This window comes from Syngnathus typhle, linkage group LG16, assembly GCF_033458585.1.
Source record: "Syngnathus typhle isolate RoL2023-S1 ecotype Sweden linkage group LG16, RoL_Styp_1.0, whole genome shotgun sequence".
In the NCBI taxonomy this organism is placed as follows: Eukaryota; Metazoa; Chordata; class Actinopteri; order Syngnathiformes; family Syngnathidae; genus Syngnathus; species Syngnathus typhle.
Window position 1 is genome coordinate 5,546,946 of NC_083753.1, and position 18,388 is coordinate 5,565,333.

Here is an 18,388-nt window from a genome sequence, read left to right on the forward strand (position 1 = left end):
CGACTTGTTCTAACGATGAATGTTGATGTAAAATCATTAAAAAAAAAAGGTACTTACATAAAATACAACAATGGTGGCACTGGGTCATTTGGTACTGGGACTGAGAGACAAAAAAAAAAAAAAAGGTTGAGGACCACTGTTGTAGTATTATACAAAGCAAATCAAATTGGTTACTTCTTGTACAAATTTACATAGTTGTTGTCCGTATATCAAAATGATGGTAGGCTAAAGGTGATTATATATGTAAAAATATGTAAGCAATTCTATCTTATGCTGGAAAATAATATCTGCAATAAAGGTCAGTACAGAAGAGTATGTGTGTTTGAATCAACTTTCCCATTCATTTTCTTTTCTAACACGTCGAATCACAATTTTGTTGTGTTAAAAAAGATCTAATTGCCACGCAAATCACAATTTGATGTTAAAGAATATCGAATTGCGCCGCACTGGACAAAGCAACACTATTATCTCCCAACCGGTAGAAGGCAGCACTTACGGCTGACAGCTGATGCGACAACACAAATATCAGCCAGATTTAGACGACGACGTTGTTATTACCACAACAAGCTATGAGAGGCTATTTGATAGGTAGGTGACTGTCTGACTGTCGACTAACTAAGTACACGTGCTTCATTTTACTACCACGATTGAGCATCCGAGTGAAATGTGGCGTTTTCCAATTGCGGTAGGTAGGTGCCTGCCAAAACTAAAACGATCCCAAATAATTCTACCGTGAGTTCGCCTCATATCGATGGCTGTCACTTGCAGGAAAACAACAAGAACTAAATGCCAACGCAAATGTTTTCTCATCTGATGCTTGTGCCAATCCGACGAAACCAATAGGTTGCGGTACTCTCGCGAGTCCGTGCAGAACATCCGGTCCAGTTTCTCTCCTAATAGTTGTTTCAATGCCTTGGCTTGTAGTCACAGGGTGGCGCTCCAACATGCACAGTTTGGTGGTACAAGCTCTCGCCATGAGGCAACTGGGAAGACTGAACCCACGTCATCTCCTGGCTGCTGGATACGGACCTGCACAGACGGAATGGTGTCCCAGAACTATCCATACACGCCAGCTGTGGGGCTGCTCCACCTATCCCACACTGGGTTGCCACAGGCCAGCTCTCTGCGGCAGGGATGCCGTTCGGAGGTGGACCATCCATCAGCTGAGGTTCAAAAGCAACAGGAAGAAAGGGGCTTCGAAGCCAACGCACCAAGAAGAAGAAGAAGAAGAAGAAGAAGAAGAAAAGGACCCAGAGAGCAGTGATTCTGAGGACGAGGCTGACCTGGTTCCGGATTTGCCAAAAGACTATAAAGACGTTGAGAAATATGTGCAGTCCTTTCGCTATGATGTCCTTTTAAGGGCTGGCTTGGACATGGCGCGCAAGTAAGTCTCGCAGATGACATTTTGATCGCGTGTCACTACAGTGAGCAAATACTTGACATCCCATCGTGGTTTTCTCTCAACAGCAAAATTGAAGATAGCTTCTACAGCAACAAGCTGAGACTAAATGGACAAAGGCTTATCAAGAAAAGTAAAACGGTGAGTGTTTAGCAGCACCTTTGCGCACTATTGTTTGCGCTGACCGTTTGTGTTGCGTATTTAGGTGAAAGTTGGCGACACGTTGGACCTGGTGATTTCCGAGAACCAAGATACCAACACTGTTACTTTAATGAGAGTTGTCCTGAAAAAGGTTTTGGGTGAATCCAGTAATGCAGAGAAGTACAAAGTTTCTTTGAGGCGCTGGAAGTTTATAGCAGTACCTAAAGATGAGGCCTTTAAGCCTTGAAATTCTCAACGGTTGGCAAAGTAAAGGCACGCACTTTATGGACATAGAATATCCTCCTGTGTGATGGAAGACAAAAGTGTTCATGAAAAACATTTAGAGTTGACGTGACTTGAAGGAAGGAGGAGTAGTCCAGGTTACTATTCAGTCGGCAAAGTGGCAGATCCCCGCAAAGATAATGTTTGACCATGAGTAGGACCGCCTGCTGGGGCTGTCACTACCAATATTTTTAGAATCGATTATTCTACCCCATCCCATTGATTTGCATTCAAGTGTATTAAAGCACCTCACTGACGACTGTTCATGAAGCAATCATTTGTTGGTATTGAGTGATTTAAAACAACAACCCTTAACCGATGTCCAACAAGATTTCCAAAGTCAAATGTCTTCATCGATTTGTTGTCGAATTCATTTGACGCTCATTTTGCTCAAGCGTGTAGCACATTGAGTGTAAAAGTCCCAAAGTGTCATGTGATTTTTATTAGAAACAAGTGCTCAACAAGTGTCACTGTTAACTTTGTTCTATAATATAAACCTCTAGAACAAGGCTTAACAGCGTCTTCTTAAAAGAGGCCAAACAATGCAACAGCAGGAAGTGACATTTCTGCTCATTTACAAAACTAGACTATCAAGTGCTGTTGAAGGCTACAACAATGTTAGCTAAGCAGTTTGGGGCTTTTTTCTTTTTCTTTTTTTAAATAGAAGCGCAACAGGTTGGCTTGATCCTAGAAAGGACAGCTTCAGCGCGTATGCTGTGCAAAAAGGACAATGTGTGCGTTGCCACTACAAGACCGAATTGGACCTCTTGGCCTTCTTCAAAATGTCACACTTCTTGCGATTGGGGCGCCGGCAGCGCTCGTCGATGCTCGGCACGCACTCGTAGTGCCACACCTCCTCCATCTTGTCCACGGGATACACCGTTTCCACGTAGTGGCGAATGAGTCGCAGGCGCGCCGGGTCCAGCTGCTTCTTGTTGCAGGCCCCCGAGTGGTTGTACTGCAGACGCAGGTTTTCCGGCGTAAAGAGCTCGGGGAAAAGGCGCACCAGCAGCCGGGCGGCAAAGTTCCCCACCGAAAGGCTCTGCTGCACTATTTCCCGAACCTCGGCGTCCGAGAGGAGGTACGCCGGAGGAACGGGGAACTCGGGTTTGGAAACCGTCAGTTGGTCCAGGGGGATTTTGCAAAAGTCTTTGGTGCTCTTCTCGGGAGGTAGCGAGGGCGTTTCCGGGTCCTCCCTGGCGCCGTCCGGGTGCTGGATGTGGCTCAGGAAAAAGTCCTGCTCGGCGTCCTGAACGTAGCCTTTGCGGTGCTGCTGCAGGTAGGATCTCCTCTGCTCCGTGTCGCGTCGCCGGCACCTCTCGTCCAGCTTGCCCACAAACTCCAGCATCCACACTCGCTCGTTCCTGGCCTGCGGGTAGACCAACTGCACGTAATGGCGGATCAGGTTGACGCGTCGGGGGTCCAGCTGCTTTTTGCCCAGAGAGCCGCTGCAGTTGTACAACTTGCGCCTATTCTCCTGGGTGAAGAGCTCGGGGAAGGTGAGCACCAGCAGCCGGGAGGCAAAGTTCCCGATGGACAAACTGCATTCGTAGTTCCACTTCAGCTGCTCCTTGGACAAGAGGAACTGGCGGGGAACGGCAAAGTCCGGGGCGGGGATCTCCAGACTGTCAAAATCCACGGGCGACAGCAGCGACTTTTTCCACTTGCGCAAAGGCCTTTCGTTGCCGCACGTCTCCGGAAGCTTCAGGGCGCAAACCTCCTCGGACGCGCCGGCCGGGTCGTAGCGCTCGTCGTTGGGCGTTTCGCTGCCGCTGCTGTGAGGAGCGTCAAAGGCGTCGTCGTCGTCCATGTGCTGAATGCACGCCCGGAGCCAGCTCTCCTCGGGCACGTCGGGAAAATTGCTCTCCATGTACTTCTTGATGATTTCCATCCTGTCCGAGTCCAGAAGGTGCTGAGCGGCGCCCTTCAAACAGCCTTCCGCTTCAAAAAGCTCAGGGAAGAGTCGATGCATGAGGAAAACGACAAAGTCCTCCGGGGAAGAGAGCTCGTCCAGCTCCTCGGCCGAGCCGCCCTGCGGGTTCTCCCGCGGGAGCGGCTCCCCCCGAGCTACGGGCTGGTCGCGGAAGAGCCGATAGGTGGGCGAGCCCTCCGCTTTGATTCCTCCTTCCCCCGTCTGCTTCCCGAGCGGCCCAGCGCTCTCCATGTCCCTCTGGGCCCAGAAGCGATTGAAGAAGTCGTTCATCTGAGGGAGGCACTCTCCCTTCCACACGCCGTTGTTCTTGACCGAGGGATAGCAAGCCTCCACGTAGTTGCGGATCAGCTGCAAATGCAACGGCTCCAGCGACCTCTTGCTCGCCGCGCAGCACCCCTTGGCTCGGAACAGCTCGGGGAAGAGATGCACCAGCAAGCGGCAGGCCAGCTCTCCGGCGTTGGACGTCTGCTCCATCAGAGGATTCAGCTCTTCGCTGGTCAGCAGGTATTCCGGAGGAGGCTGGAACTCGGCCACCGTCTGCGCTTTGAGCTGCTTCTTGATCCGCATGACTTCCAGACTTAACAGGTCCACCTTGCTGTGCAGCTGAGTCATGCTGGAACTGAGGCTGTTGAGGATGAAGAACATTTTTTCAACCAGAGGGTAAAGGCCGGAGTCCTTGGACCACGCCTGGGCCGAATTGTCCGAGTTGGGAGAAGCCTCCCATGAGCCGTTTTCCTGCAAACTGAGGAGCGTGGAGGACAAGAGGCCGCTGGAGTTGTCGAGCTGACGTCCGGGACCTTGACCCGCTTGCTGTTCCGCGCTTTGCGGGTTCTTCTTCTCCAAGATTCTGTGGGAGATACTGAAGAGGGGCTTCCGATAAGAAACTCCGGATTTGCCGTGAAGGTTGTCCCCGTTTGTACTCGGACACAGAGGCTCGTGTCTGCTGCTCTCATCTGCCAAGTGCCGCCGCCGCTGCCTCATCTAGAGCAAGGAAAGAGAAGCAAGGCAAATGAGCGCGAGCAGAGCTGTGAGCAATGTGCCCTTTTGGGATTTGAAGTTGCCATCAAAGACGTTTTACGATCATCAAAGCTGTTGTTTAAAGTGCTTTGACACCTCCAGGCTCAGCAGTCAGCGGAGCGTGCAACTCGTCGTGCACACTATCCAAATCAGAGAGATTTGCACTACTGTCCAAGGGCTTTCCTGCACGTTCCTGCAGCTAAGGAAGCCATGATTGAGGTGTCCCTTCACGAAAATGAGTCACACACACCTCCAGAGATTGCGGGCACTCGGATTTTGACCAACAATTGTGCAGCAGGATACTTTGAAGTACAAAGCAGACACCACTTGCCATGCAGACAGGCAGGCAGGCCTGACGTTTTAGCCAGCGGGAAAACTCACCTCGCCTGCAACTCGGACTCTCTTGCCGCTTGACAACTTGGAGTCCGGTTCCATTTCGGAAGAAGTTCGTTTCGCAGCCTCAGCGGTCCCGGGAGACCCAGCTCCGGCACGCTCTCCCGGGGCCTCGCAAAAAGCCAAGTCCTCAGTCTCGTCCTTTTTACCGGGCTTGTGTTCTGCCAATAGAAGCAGATAAGACATTCATAAAATGACATTGAATGGACATGAGTCACAATTTGCTTACCTTTTTCAAGCATTTTTTCATCTGAAGCTTCCCCATACTTGGAAGAATTCATAGCCTTCAAAAGGAAAATGGGAATGACATGAACGACCAATTTCTAGTTGAACCAGGAAGTGTATTGTTCCATTCATGGATCAAACTAAACTTTGGTAGCTCAGCTAAGTGTTACACAGCAAATGGCAGTTAAACATGTTCCTCCAAAGGTTGAGATGAAGTTCAGTTGTAAATGTCCTTCATCCTCAAACTCAACGTTTTTGTGCTTAATGTTTCCCAAGAAGGAGTTGTCCGTGCTCACCTGTAGGGTGTTCCAGGGTGCTTTTAAAAGCCAGCTACATCTTTCTTTTCCGTGCGTCGCACAACTGTGAGGAAACAAAGAGCAGGAAGCGGCAGGTGATGTTCCGTTCGGTGAGCTGTTGTCTTGCACGGACGGACGGACACATGGCCGAATATTAGTGGCGATGTAACAGAGACGTGGCGCATCATGTCATCGAAGAATTGATGCACACGCCAGCAGCACAGTGACACAGTGGGTGACACGCACGGCGCACGGCGCACGATCACATCATTTGGCATTGACTCACTGCAGGCAGGCGAGCTGCCGTGACGCCGATTCGTCACTACTTCCGGATTCCTTCGCCCGTCAACGCTCGCTCGAAGCAAAACAAGCTTGCACAACGCAAAGCGTCCGTTTGCAGAGCCACGCGTCGTTAGTTCTTGTTTACATGCCGAGCGAGCGAGCGAGCGATCGAGCGAGCAGTGATGGACGGTGTGTCAATTGGAGTGAGTGACGCCGCCGCCGCCGCCGCCGCGGTGTTTGCGTGAAGCAACCCCTCGTCCTGCTAAAGCTAATTTCGCCAAAACACTACTGGGTTCAACAAAGAAAAGAAAAGAAAAGAGAAATAAGCAAGTGTGTGTCAGATGAACGCTCGCTCACCTTCATGAGTGCGTGCAATCCTGTCTGGATGCTTTTGCACAATGTCGTTGCCGCGTATAACGGTTGTTGTTCATGATTTGCCCCTGTCGCTCCTGTGATTGCTCGCGTGACGTCACGTTACGGCGCCTGTGTCACTTCCGTACAGAGAGGGAGGTCATCTGATCATTTCGACGGGATCGCAATTTTGACCCGATCAAATTGACAGTGCAACTTTCAAATTGGACCTAGTTGTGAGAATCATCCCATGTGCATTCTCTTGAACACATAATGCAAAATAATGCAGTACAAATATAATAGTAATAATAAACAATATTTACATTTGATACACATTTTTTGATACAATAATATATAATCGATTGAAGAATGAATATTTTGAAAAGAACATTGTAATCACCGTACACAAAACGTGGACTTCCTATAGGGGAAGTAGCGACCCCAAGTGGCGAGAGCGTGTAGTAACAGTTTGATGAATCTGTGCTGTGGAAAGTCTTCCTACATTCCTATTGAAAACAATTGGAGTGTGCACAGTGAGATATTGGTAGAAAAGTGCAATATTGTCTTACAATACCAAGTTGCCAATGAGTTTTGCATGACTCTTTCAACTCAATCTTAACCCCAATCTTGGCCCAAACCATCCATCTGTTGCTCAAGAGAACTTAACTCAAATGTAAACATTGAAAATGGTCTTGTGTGTTGTCTGTTTTGTTCCGTTGCTAAATGGTCATGTTTCTCGCGAGGTGATATGATCATCCAGGTTGGCGCGGTTGCGGTAAGAGTACAACTAACATCTTTAACATATATTTGGTGTTTGACACCTGTGGCCATTTCTACAAAACTCTGCTGCAAAACTGAAGCTTAATAGGAAAAGAGTCCTTTTAATCACTGCCTATTTCATGCACATATAAAAAGCTTAATGTTCTGTCACAAATACATGGACGGAGAGACGATGTAAGAATGCAACGTGCTTCTCATTAGTCGGCTAATGAGCTGTCTCCGTGGCGCTCGGCTCGGCTCTGCTGTGCGGCAGCCAACGGTGCAAATGCGGCCTGTGCAGGAGGAAGCGCGGCCCGCGGCCCGGGGTCAGCCAGGCGACGACGGCGTGGGCCACTTAACACACACACGAAGGAGCTCATTAAAGTGTCATTTTTAGCCAATATGCTCGTCTGTGTCAAGCAGGGGCGCCCAGCCGTACTTGTGCCATCACGGGAGAATGACTGTCATCTATCACTGTCAGCAATACGCTCGTATTAGCGTCACAGGTGTTTACGGAAAGACCATTCCCAAGTGCAGCGACGAAAAAAACGGGTCATGCAGAACTAGCCGCAGATTACCCGTTTGTTCCTAATAGGATTTCCAACTAATGGAGCTTGTGATTGGTCAACGTGAACAATAAAGGAGACGTACAGCAATTGGCATGGATAAAAAAAGAAATAAAAATATACTACTTTTTTTCTCCCCAAACAATTTCTGGGTGTCCTAATAAACAGTCTATTTCTCCTCTGTAAAAATACACAAAGGATTAAGAATTACATTGTGACTTGTTACCATGACAACCAGAGCAAAGGACATGCATCATAGTGAGTTCTTATTATTCAGTGGTTGTGGAAACTTAGCCACTGACCCAAAATACGTGTACCTTGATTATAAAATAATAATAAATAAATTAAATAATAAAGTATAAAATACCTGTGCTCATTTTTGAAGCGCAGGTATATTTCTACTGCATTCAGCGTCTTAGGCCAGAGTTTCTTTTTTTGTAAAAGTTTGTTTGGTGAGTGCTTCGTACATTCTGGTCCTGGCCCAACTGCCTTCCTTGTTTAGTTCTTTAAACTTTCCATGTACCTTTCCTCATGTCTCCTCACGGCGAGGATAAATATTTCATGAAGTGCCCCAGGGTTTTCTCGGCACACGCTGTGAACGGGAAGCTAGGGTGGCATAGCATAGGAAGCCCAAACGGAGAGCAAGTTGACGGAGATCAACCTAGCAGCACACAGCGGCTTTTTTTTATTTTTCTTTAATATTGAAAAAGTTGTCTTCATTAGATTTAACGTGTACAAATTTAAGTGTCATCTGGAATGATATGTCTTTGCTTCCATTAAAACAAAATATTTTCTCACAGACCATTTGTAGAAAGTGGCCAAAAGTAAAATGTTCCCTGAGCTGTGTTCTCCAGGTGAGGCCTGGCTGCGTAGTTTCACACCTGAGCCGCCGCCGCTGCCTCCTCCTTGCAGACAGCGGCCCGGGGAAACCACAGGCCACCGGGGCTGGCTGGCTGGCTGGCGCCAACTTGCACGGCTCGGAGCAGCGCAGCCAAGCCCAATCAATAGCTCTGCATTTCCTGTCCATTTGCTCAAGTCTCTTCATTAATAATTACTGCTTGGCGGAGTTTCAGTGTTCTGGCTGGCTGGCAGGCAGGCAGGCAGGCGGGGCCGAGAGAGGGTGGGTGACCTTTGCCCACCCCTGACTTGACTTGGATCACATCACCCATGCAATAAAGTGACACACATCACTTTATTCTTGTGCCGTTTCCCTCTCCTGGGAGGGAATATCATGTCAAGTTAAAAATGATGAGCAACTATCCGCCAGAAGAGCATTATTTGCGCGTGCTTGGCAATTTGGCAAATGTCATCAGATGCCCCAGTGAGGATTTGACGTAAAAACCGAATGATTCATATGGTGCTGGGAATGTGTTCAGAGCTGGACAAACTGCTTTTTCATCCAAATCAAACAAAAGCTACATATACGTATTGTAAAACTTCCAATTCATTCTTGTATCAATTCAAAGCATGAGCCTAAAATGTTTTTATTTTCCGTTCAGCACATTCACACTTTACCTCATTGAGCGAGTGAGCGAGCGAGCACCTGCTTTGCTTGGGTTTGCTTTCCCAAGTCCAGTTTTGTGTCCTGTGGTTCTTCTTTGCTGGCCTCAGCAAAAAAGGACCTTCAAAAGTGTGCGGGTGTGCGTGCGTTCGAGAGACTCCCTTCTCAAAATTTGGTGATGGCGCAGGCCATGTTTTCCAAGGCGCATCGAGCCTCGGATGAGGGGAAAGCCTGGATGGCCTCCAGAGCCCTGTTGCCATGGTAACGGCATAAGTTGATTGCCGTGCTCAGGCCTTTCTCTGCCTTCACCGCTGCCAAAAGCTGTGGAGAGACCCAAAACACACGTCTTTTTCAACAATCTCATTTGGATCATCCACCCAGAAGTTGAAGGATAACAAGCATCTACTATTTTCATGCCCAGTGTGACGAATGCAATTCCTCTCCATAACAATTGTTACGGGTGAGTTACAAAATGGTGCTTTAGTTGGAACCAAGACAAATTCAAAGTAAGTTGAATGATTCCTGATGACGTTGGAGCATTTCTTTTTTGCTGTGGGCGTTTTACCTCATGAATTTTACAGGTGCTAAGCACCGTCGGCGCTTCTTCTTTTTCTTCTTCCTCTTCAAGCTCCCTCTTGCACATTATCAATTTAGAAGAGATGCCTTTTCACTCTCACATCAGAGCATAGTGCTTGCAAAAGGGGCCAACTTGATCACCTTTAATCACCTTTCGGCGCGAGGTCATCGGGTTCCCGTTAGGCTAGCTAGCTGGTTAGCGCTCGTGATTTTCTCCTCCCATGCAAACTTCTCACTATGTGTCCTTTCCAGCTTAAGGAGATTCTCCCACAATGGCAGTGTTTTCAAGCCCCAATGTCTTCTCCACAAATAGGCCTTGGTAACTAATCTATCCTGCTCTGGTTTGTAACTAATCCCCTGCTCTCAAGCATCCCATTCTCCTTCCGCCAGTCTTTCACACCTTGACTCAACTTTGATATGAAGTATTATTGCAGTGAAATGACCTTCTGGGGGCTTTTTATTGCAGAACAAACAAAACAAATGCGCTTACCTCGGAATAATCCAGTTGATTCCTCATTGTTTTTGCCTGGTCAAGACAAAAGACAAAAAATAAATCAAATAAAAAGCCCAATCATCCAGATATCGCCACTAAGGAACGTTCCTGAATATTAGACCCTTTTTTGGTTGCTTTTGTCCACACATGAATTACCTGTCGCAGTTGCTGCTGCCATCGCTCAGGGCCAACAATGTGGCGGTGAAAAAGCACAGGGGCGGCGCTAAAACTGAAAGACACCTGCTCTCCCACGTTACTCTTCACGAATGGTTGCAGGTCGGAGTTTAGCTGCGGGAAGGAAAGCGCAGAAATTGAACAGAGCCAATCAATCATGAGTCATGCCTGGTTACGCTCCAGGTGAGCCCGCTCCAAACAAGCCCTGCAACTAACGCAGCTTGCTGGCTGGATGCAAATGGTTGCTGTTCAAAAGAGCCATGCTGGGATCCCCAGCCAGCACGCACACACAGCAGGAAGGCATCCGACCGACACAAAAGTGCATTGCTCAAAGCGGGACCTCAAAACGGATGGAAAAGCGACCATTTCAAATTCTAATCAAATAAGCATAACATTCAAACGATAGAAGGATGAGCTGTTCAGATCATGAATGGAAAATAAAACCAATCGAATGGAACAGGTCCTCAAATGAGCAAATGTCCCAACTTACCCGGTGGCCTAAAGACAGGTGTTTGCCGTACATGTAGGCCAGTCTTTGGGACTTGTTATCATGTTGTGCCAGCTCCATTGCAGCTTGGCAGCTCTTGGCCAGCAGCGCCCCGTGGGACAGGAATGTCTGCTCCTCCCATGCTGTTGTATCCACTTCAGGGCTGACGAGATCCTCCTACAAAAACAGTCCAAAGCGTCAACTTCTCCATGTCTCAACCTGTGATTGTCAAAACACATTCACCGCATGGCCCGTCTCAAAGATTTTCTTTCTTTCTTTCTTTCAATTGGGTAGGACAGATTACAAAGTTGAATTACGGCTGTGTATTGCAAAAATCCGCCATTTAAGATCCCCACCCGCCGTAAGTCGGCAAATCATTCAGAAAATATCATGGAATCATTTCTGCTACAGCGTAGGTGAGAACTACTGACAATCACATTCACTAATACAAACATGGATATATTAACAATCGTTTCACAAAAGCTGTCTTCAATAATTGCTGTCAGATATGTCCTCCTCGCAAACATTAATCATCCCATCAAACTGCTAATGACATTGAGGCCTTCTCTGCCAGACATGAACCATAATAAAAAAAGAAAATCTATGAATACAAATGATTTTTCACTATCCTAACTGCGTGGCAAAACAGGTCTGCTGCATTCAAGAAAGGTTCTATTCCAATGTTTGCTTACAGAAGGCTCGGGGCAAGCCTTCTTTTCCCAAATTGGGATTGGATGTCCTGTAAGTGCAGCTCTGCGCTCATTTTCAATTTCTAACAATGTTCATACCTCAAACGTGTTGGAATTTTCATAGTAGATTCCTTGAACCAAATCACCGATGGCACCGGAAATCAGTTCGACCACCTGGCAAGCGGACGCAAACACAAAGCAGACGTTCAGGTCACCCTTTCGACCATCGACCACTCAAAATGGCATCGGAACAGATGTCGTCGTCTTTAAGAACAAGTACTTATGGTTATTATTATTATTATCGTGTCACGTTGAATAAAGTATAAGCGTCTCCTTCCTGCTGATGAGACATTTACCCAAGTAAGATAAATCCATATTGTGATCGTTAGGTGGAAAGAAAGTTCCCTTGCCTTCCTTGTGCACCGACTGCTTTGTAAAAGTGCAGTTGCCCATTCCCTCTTCCAGGGGGCACGCACGGACAGACAGCTACATTCGAGCTTGCCACGCGGGAGTAAACTGCTCACAATATTCAATACGAGCGAATGAATCGGGCGGGACACGTTGCCGTCATCCTTGGTTCATCATAGAAGTGTGTTGTGGCCAATGCAAGGCAATCCATCCGGGCTTTGACAATATTGAGGAAACCCGAGCTTGGACCCGAAAGGACAATGTGCCTACAGTGTTACTCTGGTGTCTCTCCCTGTCTTGGGAAGTGGGGGCTTTTTTTGGAAAGTATCAGATAAGCTCCCCTCTGCTTCCACCTTACTCCATTCCCAAATCCAGCCGGATCGTGTTTTGCCGACAGGGCCTGCAAAAGGGAAGAAACCCGAGCTGCAGGCCAAGATTACTTGACTGAAGCGGCGGGGGCGGCGGCACAGGCACAGGTTACCACCTCTCAAGGCCATGACATCCCATTTCCATCACTGTCATAGGCTGGAACAGCTCAAAGACAATCATCAGGTCAGGTTGAGAAATCCATTCATTTTCTGCCTTTTATCAGAAATGTAGAAACTTCTCCGTTTGTTTAATCATGTGGTGCATTGTTATTAGAATGAAAGAATATCAAAAGAGAGGGAAATGGGGCGTACCTATTATTCACTTCACTGAAATTGGATGACGGCAATCAGAATTACAGCGCAAAAAAACATATGAAGAGCTTCCCGTGAACGTGATTTATCAAGGCAGGAACAGGTTGGGGTCGAGTGATTGAGAATATACACTGATGACGGTTTCTGCCTCCAATTAATCCTTTTATTCAACGGCCTCCAACAACCTGATATTATCGCTTCTTTAGAATGCACGCACGCTAGAACGGCGAGGGTTATAGAAAGTGGGATGGTCCGGAATTCATCCCGGTGCACGTCTAATAAGTCATTATTGTTTGAAATAAACAGCTTTGTAGCAAATGGCTCAATCTGCCCATAACGCCATTGCCTTAAGGAATAAGCTGGAGGCAAATACAGTTCCATAAAATGATGAGAATGACAATTACCTTGGTGTTGTTTAACTGCGCCAATCCGGTGCAAGCGTTTGCGAGAAGGAAGTCTCCGCTGAGGACGGCCATTTTATTGCCAAACTCCATGTCCTTCAGCAGGCCGTCGGAAGGCGTCAACTCTTTCAAATTGACCACCCCGCGATGCACCAGGAACGCCGTGTGAATCAACTCGGTGATTTCTGCCAAATTGCGCTGGCTACCATGCGCGCAAAACAGGAAAGAAAGACATGGAACATTTAGGGAGCTTTTACAATCAAAGATGTTCAATGGGTCATCGTCAAGGAGGTAGCTGCCAAATGGTTTGTCCTGCGTAAAGCACATTTATTTCATACGTTGTTTTATTTGGACAGGGTTGGTCGCCCGCCCTGATAGCCACTTACCTTTTTCAGCCACAGTGAGAAACTGATGAGCCTGTTTTGCGCCCCCCCCTCCCCATCCCAAAAAAACAAAACGCACACACGCACATCCAAGGCAGGTAATTGGCGAGTTCAATGTCAGCTGGAAAAAAAAAGGGGTGATTAACATTCAATAATATAACGTGGTTCTCAATCACACCTATTGTCTGACAGGTTAGCCAAACACCACGGTCGCCCTCCATGGGCGTTGCGATAAGCACACGGAAACAAATGTTCTTTGAAACTTGCTTGTTCTCAAGATTGGCCATGACAAAAAATCTTGATGTTTTATTTATTTTTTGCCTTGTATGAACCCCCCCCCCCCCCCTCCTCCAATGCATTTCAATGGGTGTCACTGATATGCGGCTTTTCATTCAAAATTTCAAAATGTACTACTTCTAGTATTTCATTCTGAGGCCAATTCTATTCGATAATATTATGAGCTGCTACACATTTTTGTTGACGATTTCTTCGACTTAAAATTGATGATTGAATTGAGTCAAGTGCCAATTACAAGTGGCTTAAAGTGCTCACAATGAGCTCATTAAAGAGTCAAATAAATGTAAGGCTAAAATAATAGCCAGACTTTCATTGTCATTTTATATTCAGCAAATCCTGGTAGTGTCATCAAAGATGATGATAAAGTGTAAAAGAATCATTTGCTGGAACCACTGCACACAAGTTCACCTGCAGTAATGAGATCAACTCCTTGTGCACGTAGAGTATGTCCCAAACCTTTTGTCTCTCAGTCCACTTATGTATCTGTGGGGCTATGGGCGGAACAAAAAAAAAAAAAAAAGGGGGACAAGGGGGCTTGTGTATAAATAGCTTTGGTGGCTGGTTGCATAGCAACTGATGCCATCTTGCCGCGTTGGAACGCCCCCTTGCCACGCCTCTCGTCCTGAGCCTTCTATGCCATTTTCCTCCCTCAGCTGTCTGCCTTTGCATTAAATGTAGCCTTGCGGATGGATGGATGGGAGAGTGATTTAAAAGAAGAGCGCTGCCTGGAAGATGGAGAATATAATTCATTCCTTCCTTCCTCCATCCTTTCGTCCCATTCATCCATCCATCCATCCATCCCATGGTTTGGCTCATCAATGTTTGTCCTATCAGGCCATCAACACAAGCATTCACACTTGCCATCCGTCCATCAATCATTTGGCTGTTTTGGTGAATCATCAGTGTCAGGCAGCAGAGTGGGGAATCTTTTACAAATGCTGCCTGTCGGGAGGGAGGAGACCATCTCCCCCGGAGGTTTCAATCATCCCGCACCTTCTTTCTCTCTCTCTTGCCATCAGCAGAGGTGCTAATGAGCCTGAGAGAGCTAAGAGTGAGTGCGGGCGGAAGCACAAATGAGGTGATCAAGTCACACTGCGTGCGGGGTCAAGATGTCCATCACAGTGCAGTGAAGGAATGCGTGCAGGTACGGCAGTGTGACGCAAGCAGCAAGTGAGCTGAGAGAGAGAGAGAGAGAGAGAGAGAGAGGAACAACAAGTATTTGTACTCTTGCCTGTTTTATTATAACAAGTGTATTCGGATCTTTCCACACAGACGCTGCTCAACGACGGACGTTATGAGCAAGCAAAGAAAACCAAAAAAGAACTCCTTTCAGGGCGTCACAACTCACGACAGCAGACACTTTTGGAATGAGCAACCTCCTTGGAACAGCTGAACACATGGCTAGTGCCCTTAACTAAATACGGCTAAATTGGAACACCTCTGCGTATGTCTCAATGAAGGTTGGCAAACAAATGCGACATGAGTGGATTTGACCTGGGGTAGATGCCGCTGACCATGTCCTGAGCTGATGGATCGGACGACGCGTGGCTGGGTCCTGCGGCTTTTGAAAGAAGAAGGACAACCAGTCCTCTCATCTGAAGGTTGTTCCTGCTGTCGTAGACAAAACCTCTGCAAAAAAGAAGAGGAACAATTAGGCCGGCCGCACATATTACCAAGCCCTTCCACTTGCATGTCTAGTTGAGGATGGATATCTGATTTTTGAACGCTGCAACATCTTCTGTCCATGACAGACATGCCAAAAAAAAAACTTCCTGTTGACTGTTTTTCCTGAAATGGGCTGTTCTAGTCATCAAACTCTCTCTTCATGGCAGCTTTTGAAAAAGATGACTCAGACTGGGTGACAGGATGTTTTTTTCCTTCCACTACTCTCACTTTAGAATTATGTTTTGCCAAAAGCTGTCATGAGCCTGAGCTATGGTAGCTCATAAGTGGCACACAAAAAAACAACAACATTCAAACGCACATGGATTGTGCAAGTGGTCACAATTGAAAACAACACACAGCCAAGCTAACGCAATTCATATCCTTATTTTTTTTTTTATGAAGCTTCTGTGCAAGTTGCTGAACTGAAATCATAAATTCTCAAAATGGTGACACAGTTAGTGGACACACTCACTGGAATACTGTATACAAAATAATGCATGTACACAATGAATGGCAGGCCCACACACAGCTGCCTGTTTATGTGGAAGCTAGATTAAATATCTTTTTAATGTCTCGTGGGAGCGTTTAGACAGAGCACCTCGAATCCCGTCCCTAAGAGAGCGAGCGCCTCGGGCCATGAATCACGCTCTCGTTAGGGGCTCCGAGGGAGACAGGCGGCCACACCCCCACTGCTCAATGCCCAGACACCCCCCCCCTTCCTCCACCCATCTTTGACCCACCCCTGCACCACAGGAAAAGGCGGGGAGGACAGAGTGGATGTGGGAGATGGACCATGAAAAGAGGGAGGGAATGCCGATATAGTGGAGCTAAAATGAGAATGCAAAAAAAAAAAAAGAGAGCTGGATGACAGAATGAATATATGTATGATTGACATTTTTGGTGCTATGGAAAAACACACAACCATTCCGAAGAGAGAGGGTCATTGCACCTTCCATTGAACAAATTCCTCATGCCACTTTGTCCAAAAACAGAAATGACCTTTTGGAGCAAACTCTCTTCACCCTTCACATGCAACCTGCAAAATAGAAAATACCTCAACTGTTATGAGGCAGCTCTCTTCTGCGCATTTGTGAGGGCTGGCTTGCGAGCCATTGATATTTATGTCACTATCTACAAGCATTCATTTATCAATCAATCAATCCTGTGCAAGGGAATGGAGCATGGAAAAAGAGTGAGCGTGGGAGGGGGGGGGGACAGAGGAGATGAGAGAAATGGGCTGCTGTCATTTTGAAAGGGTTGTGAAGAGGTCACCCACGCCTTCGACTTGACTGTGCAGGAACTTTCACAGGGCTACCAGATTTATAAAGACGTCTTCCCTAAAACTGAAATATGTACAATGATGGCATTTCAAATCACAATGTGGAGCTTACTCACGTTTTTTTTAAATGATCATAGCACAAAAGTGTTGAGTGCATCAGACCCAAATTGTGTATTTGGTTGTTGCGAGCCGATGGAAGCAGCATCAGAAAATGTAACCGACTCAAATTGACCCGTTCGTAACTTTCGACGAGCTTTGTTTTCTATGCCTTCTCGTGCCACGCTTTATTTTTTAACGTTATTAATCTGCGCTTTTATTATGCCGTATTTCCGCTGGTTTCGGAAGTGCTGTCATTAGCGGTGGCACGACTCCTCTTTAAAAGCGCGAGGGCGGGCGATCACGGTTGGAAGTCACATTGAGTCATTGATTTGCCAAAGGTCTCAAATTAAAAACACCACCAATAAGAAAACAATCAATTGCAAGTATCGGAAACGTCATTTCGATTTCTTTGTGTGTCTTGGCATGAAGGAATTGACAATAAGGCTGACTGACTTCACTCTGCTCATCGTCTGTGCAGGATGGCAGGTTAAACGCAATAACGCAGAGCTATTTCTTCTCAAGTTCTCTCTTAGTTCTAGTGGTTTTACCTTGCAGTGTTAAGTAGAGGGTGTTGGCTTCCGACCAGCTTCTTAACATGCATGGCGACGTTGCTGAACTCGTCACTGAGTAGACAGCGGAGACTCATGAAAGAGGTTGGATAACCCACAATCTTCTCGGCGTCGGACACCACTTTAGTCCAGTTTGAAGGTACTGGGCTGGAGAATAGACTTATTGTCCTTCGCACTGATACACACCAGACAGTGCATGGAAGTCGAGTCCAGACAGGTGCAAACATCTTCTCTCTTGTATACTATCAGCACTTTTTAACAGCCTTCCAATTATCTAATGCCATTTTACTATATAAGTACTTTCGATGCCACATGTGTTCATCGCTTTATCTTTTACAGGCGCAACTCACTGGTTTGTTTCACAACACACGACCTATTGCTGTGCGCCGCCATCTTTTACAAACGTAGTCGCGACGTCATTCTACGCTGATGACGTCACTTCCCTTCCAAGGATCGTTAATGTAAAATAGAAATTTTATTGAAATCGAATTTTGTCTTCAGTCTTAAATTAGGACTATAAATGTAAGAATACAATTTATATATCGTTATTTTGCCAAATAGACTTACAAGAGTAGGGAATCCTGAGGGTAAACAAAGACTTTTTTTTCTTTCTCTGAAGTTCACAAATCAATCGATGGCGTGGGTACTCCCTCCCGACTTGAGTAAAAGTACACATACTGGCATAAAAAACACTCATCAAAGTGGAACGACTTTCCTTCTTTTTATAGACACCCATTTCTGTTTAAAAATGTAATATACAAGCAGTGATGCTGCTAATGTGTTCTTATGTCATGTATGTGTTCTACTGTATAATAGCAGCCATTAATAATGCAAAACATTTCTATTGTCTCTTTCCAATATGCTTTGAGCGCACAACTTCCAGAGGCAATGTACAAAAAGGCAGTGAAAGTTGGAGGGATGGATGGAGGAATGGATGGATGGATGGATGGATGGATGGATGGATGGAGGGATGGATGGATGGATGGATGGATGGATGGATGGATGGGGGGCACCTGCTTGCCTCTTGCAGACCAGCCCCCGCC

General features: G+C 46.7%; 3 protein-coding genes across 4 annotated transcripts; 1 reads left to right on the forward strand and 2 right to left on the reverse strand.

Moving 5' to 3' along the window:
- The first annotated feature begins 493 nt into the window (after positions 1-493).
- Positions 494-2,086, forward strand: mtres1 (mitochondrial transcription rescue factor 1). Its single transcript, XM_061301317.1, has 4 exons — positions 494-588; positions 925-1,384; positions 1,468-1,540; positions 1,605-2,086. The coding sequence occupies exons 1-4, from the start codon at positions 570-572 to the stop codon at positions 1,785-1,787; spliced, it is 735 nt and encodes a 244-aa protein (XP_061157301.1). The 5' UTR covers positions 494-569; the 3' UTR covers positions 1,788-2,086.
- Positions 2,087-2,244: 158 nt separating this feature from the next.
- Positions 2,245-6,452, reverse strand: bend3 (BEN domain containing 3). Of its 2 annotated transcripts, none has more exons than XM_061301313.1 (5): positions 6,326-6,452; positions 5,687-5,750; positions 5,395-5,449; positions 5,154-5,326; positions 2,245-4,736 (listed from the first exon to the last, which is right to left on the reverse strand). In XM_061301313.1, the coding sequence occupies exons 3-5, from the start codon at positions 5,444-5,446 to the stop codon at positions 2,568-2,570; spliced, it is 2,394 nt and encodes a 797-aa protein (XP_061157297.1). In that variant the 5' UTR covers positions 5,447-5,449; positions 5,687-5,750; positions 6,326-6,452; the 3' UTR covers positions 2,245-2,567. The 2 variants fall into 2 exon arrangements, with proteins under 2 accessions (XP_061157297.1, XP_061157299.1); XM_061301315.1 differs by having other exon boundaries at positions 5,687-5,808; positions 6,326-6,433.
- Positions 6,453-9,103: 2,651 nt separating this feature from the next.
- pdss2 (prenyl (decaprenyl) diphosphate synthase, subunit 2) lies at positions 9,104-17,758 on the reverse strand. The gene is made up of 8 exons (XM_061301702.1): positions 17,325-17,758; positions 15,228-15,362; positions 13,057-13,255; positions 11,664-11,738; positions 10,879-11,052; positions 10,371-10,502; positions 10,212-10,247; positions 9,104-9,466 (listed from the first exon to the last, which is right to left on the reverse strand). Exons 1-8 carry the CDS (start codon positions 17,570-17,572, stop codon positions 9,311-9,313), a joined length of 1,155 nt encoding a protein of 384 aa, XP_061157686.1. The 5' UTR covers positions 17,573-17,758; the 3' UTR covers positions 9,104-9,310.
- Between the last annotated feature and the right edge of the window lie 630 nt (positions 17,759-18,388).

Coding starts and splice junctions, on each gene's coding strand:
- mtres1 (XM_061301317.1), top strand. Junction 1,385..1,467: donor GGCTTGGACATGGCGCGCAA/GTAAGTCTCGCA, acceptor TTCTCTCAACAG/CAAAATTGAAGATAGCTTCT. Junction 1,541..1,604: donor TTATCAAGAAAAGTAAAACG/GTGAGTGTTTAG, acceptor TTGCGTATTTAG/GTGAAAGTTGGCGACACGTT.
- bend3 (XM_061301313.1), bottom strand. CDS start 5,446: ATGAATTCTTCCAAGTATGGGGAAGCTTCAGATGAAAAAATGCTTGAA. Junction 5,327..5,394: donor TGAAAAAATGCTTGAAAAAG/GTAAGCAAATTG, acceptor TTCTATTGGCAG/AACACAAGCCCGGTAAAAAG. Junction 4,737..5,153: donor GAGTCCGAGTTGCAGGCGAG/GTGAGTTTTCCC, acceptor TCCTTGCTCTAG/ATGAGGCAGCGGCGGCGGCA.
- pdss2 (XM_061301702.1), bottom strand. CDS start 17,572: ATGTTTGCACCTGTCTGGACTCGACTTCCATGCACTGTCTGGTGTGTA. Junction 11,053..11,663: donor AAAATTCCAACACGTTTGAG/GTATGAACATTG, acceptor CTGTTTTTGTAG/GAGGATCTCGTCAGCCCTGA. Junction 10,248..10,370: donor GGCAGCAGCAACTGCGACAG/GTAATTCATGTG, acceptor TGTCTTGACCAG/GCAAAAACAATGAGGAATCA.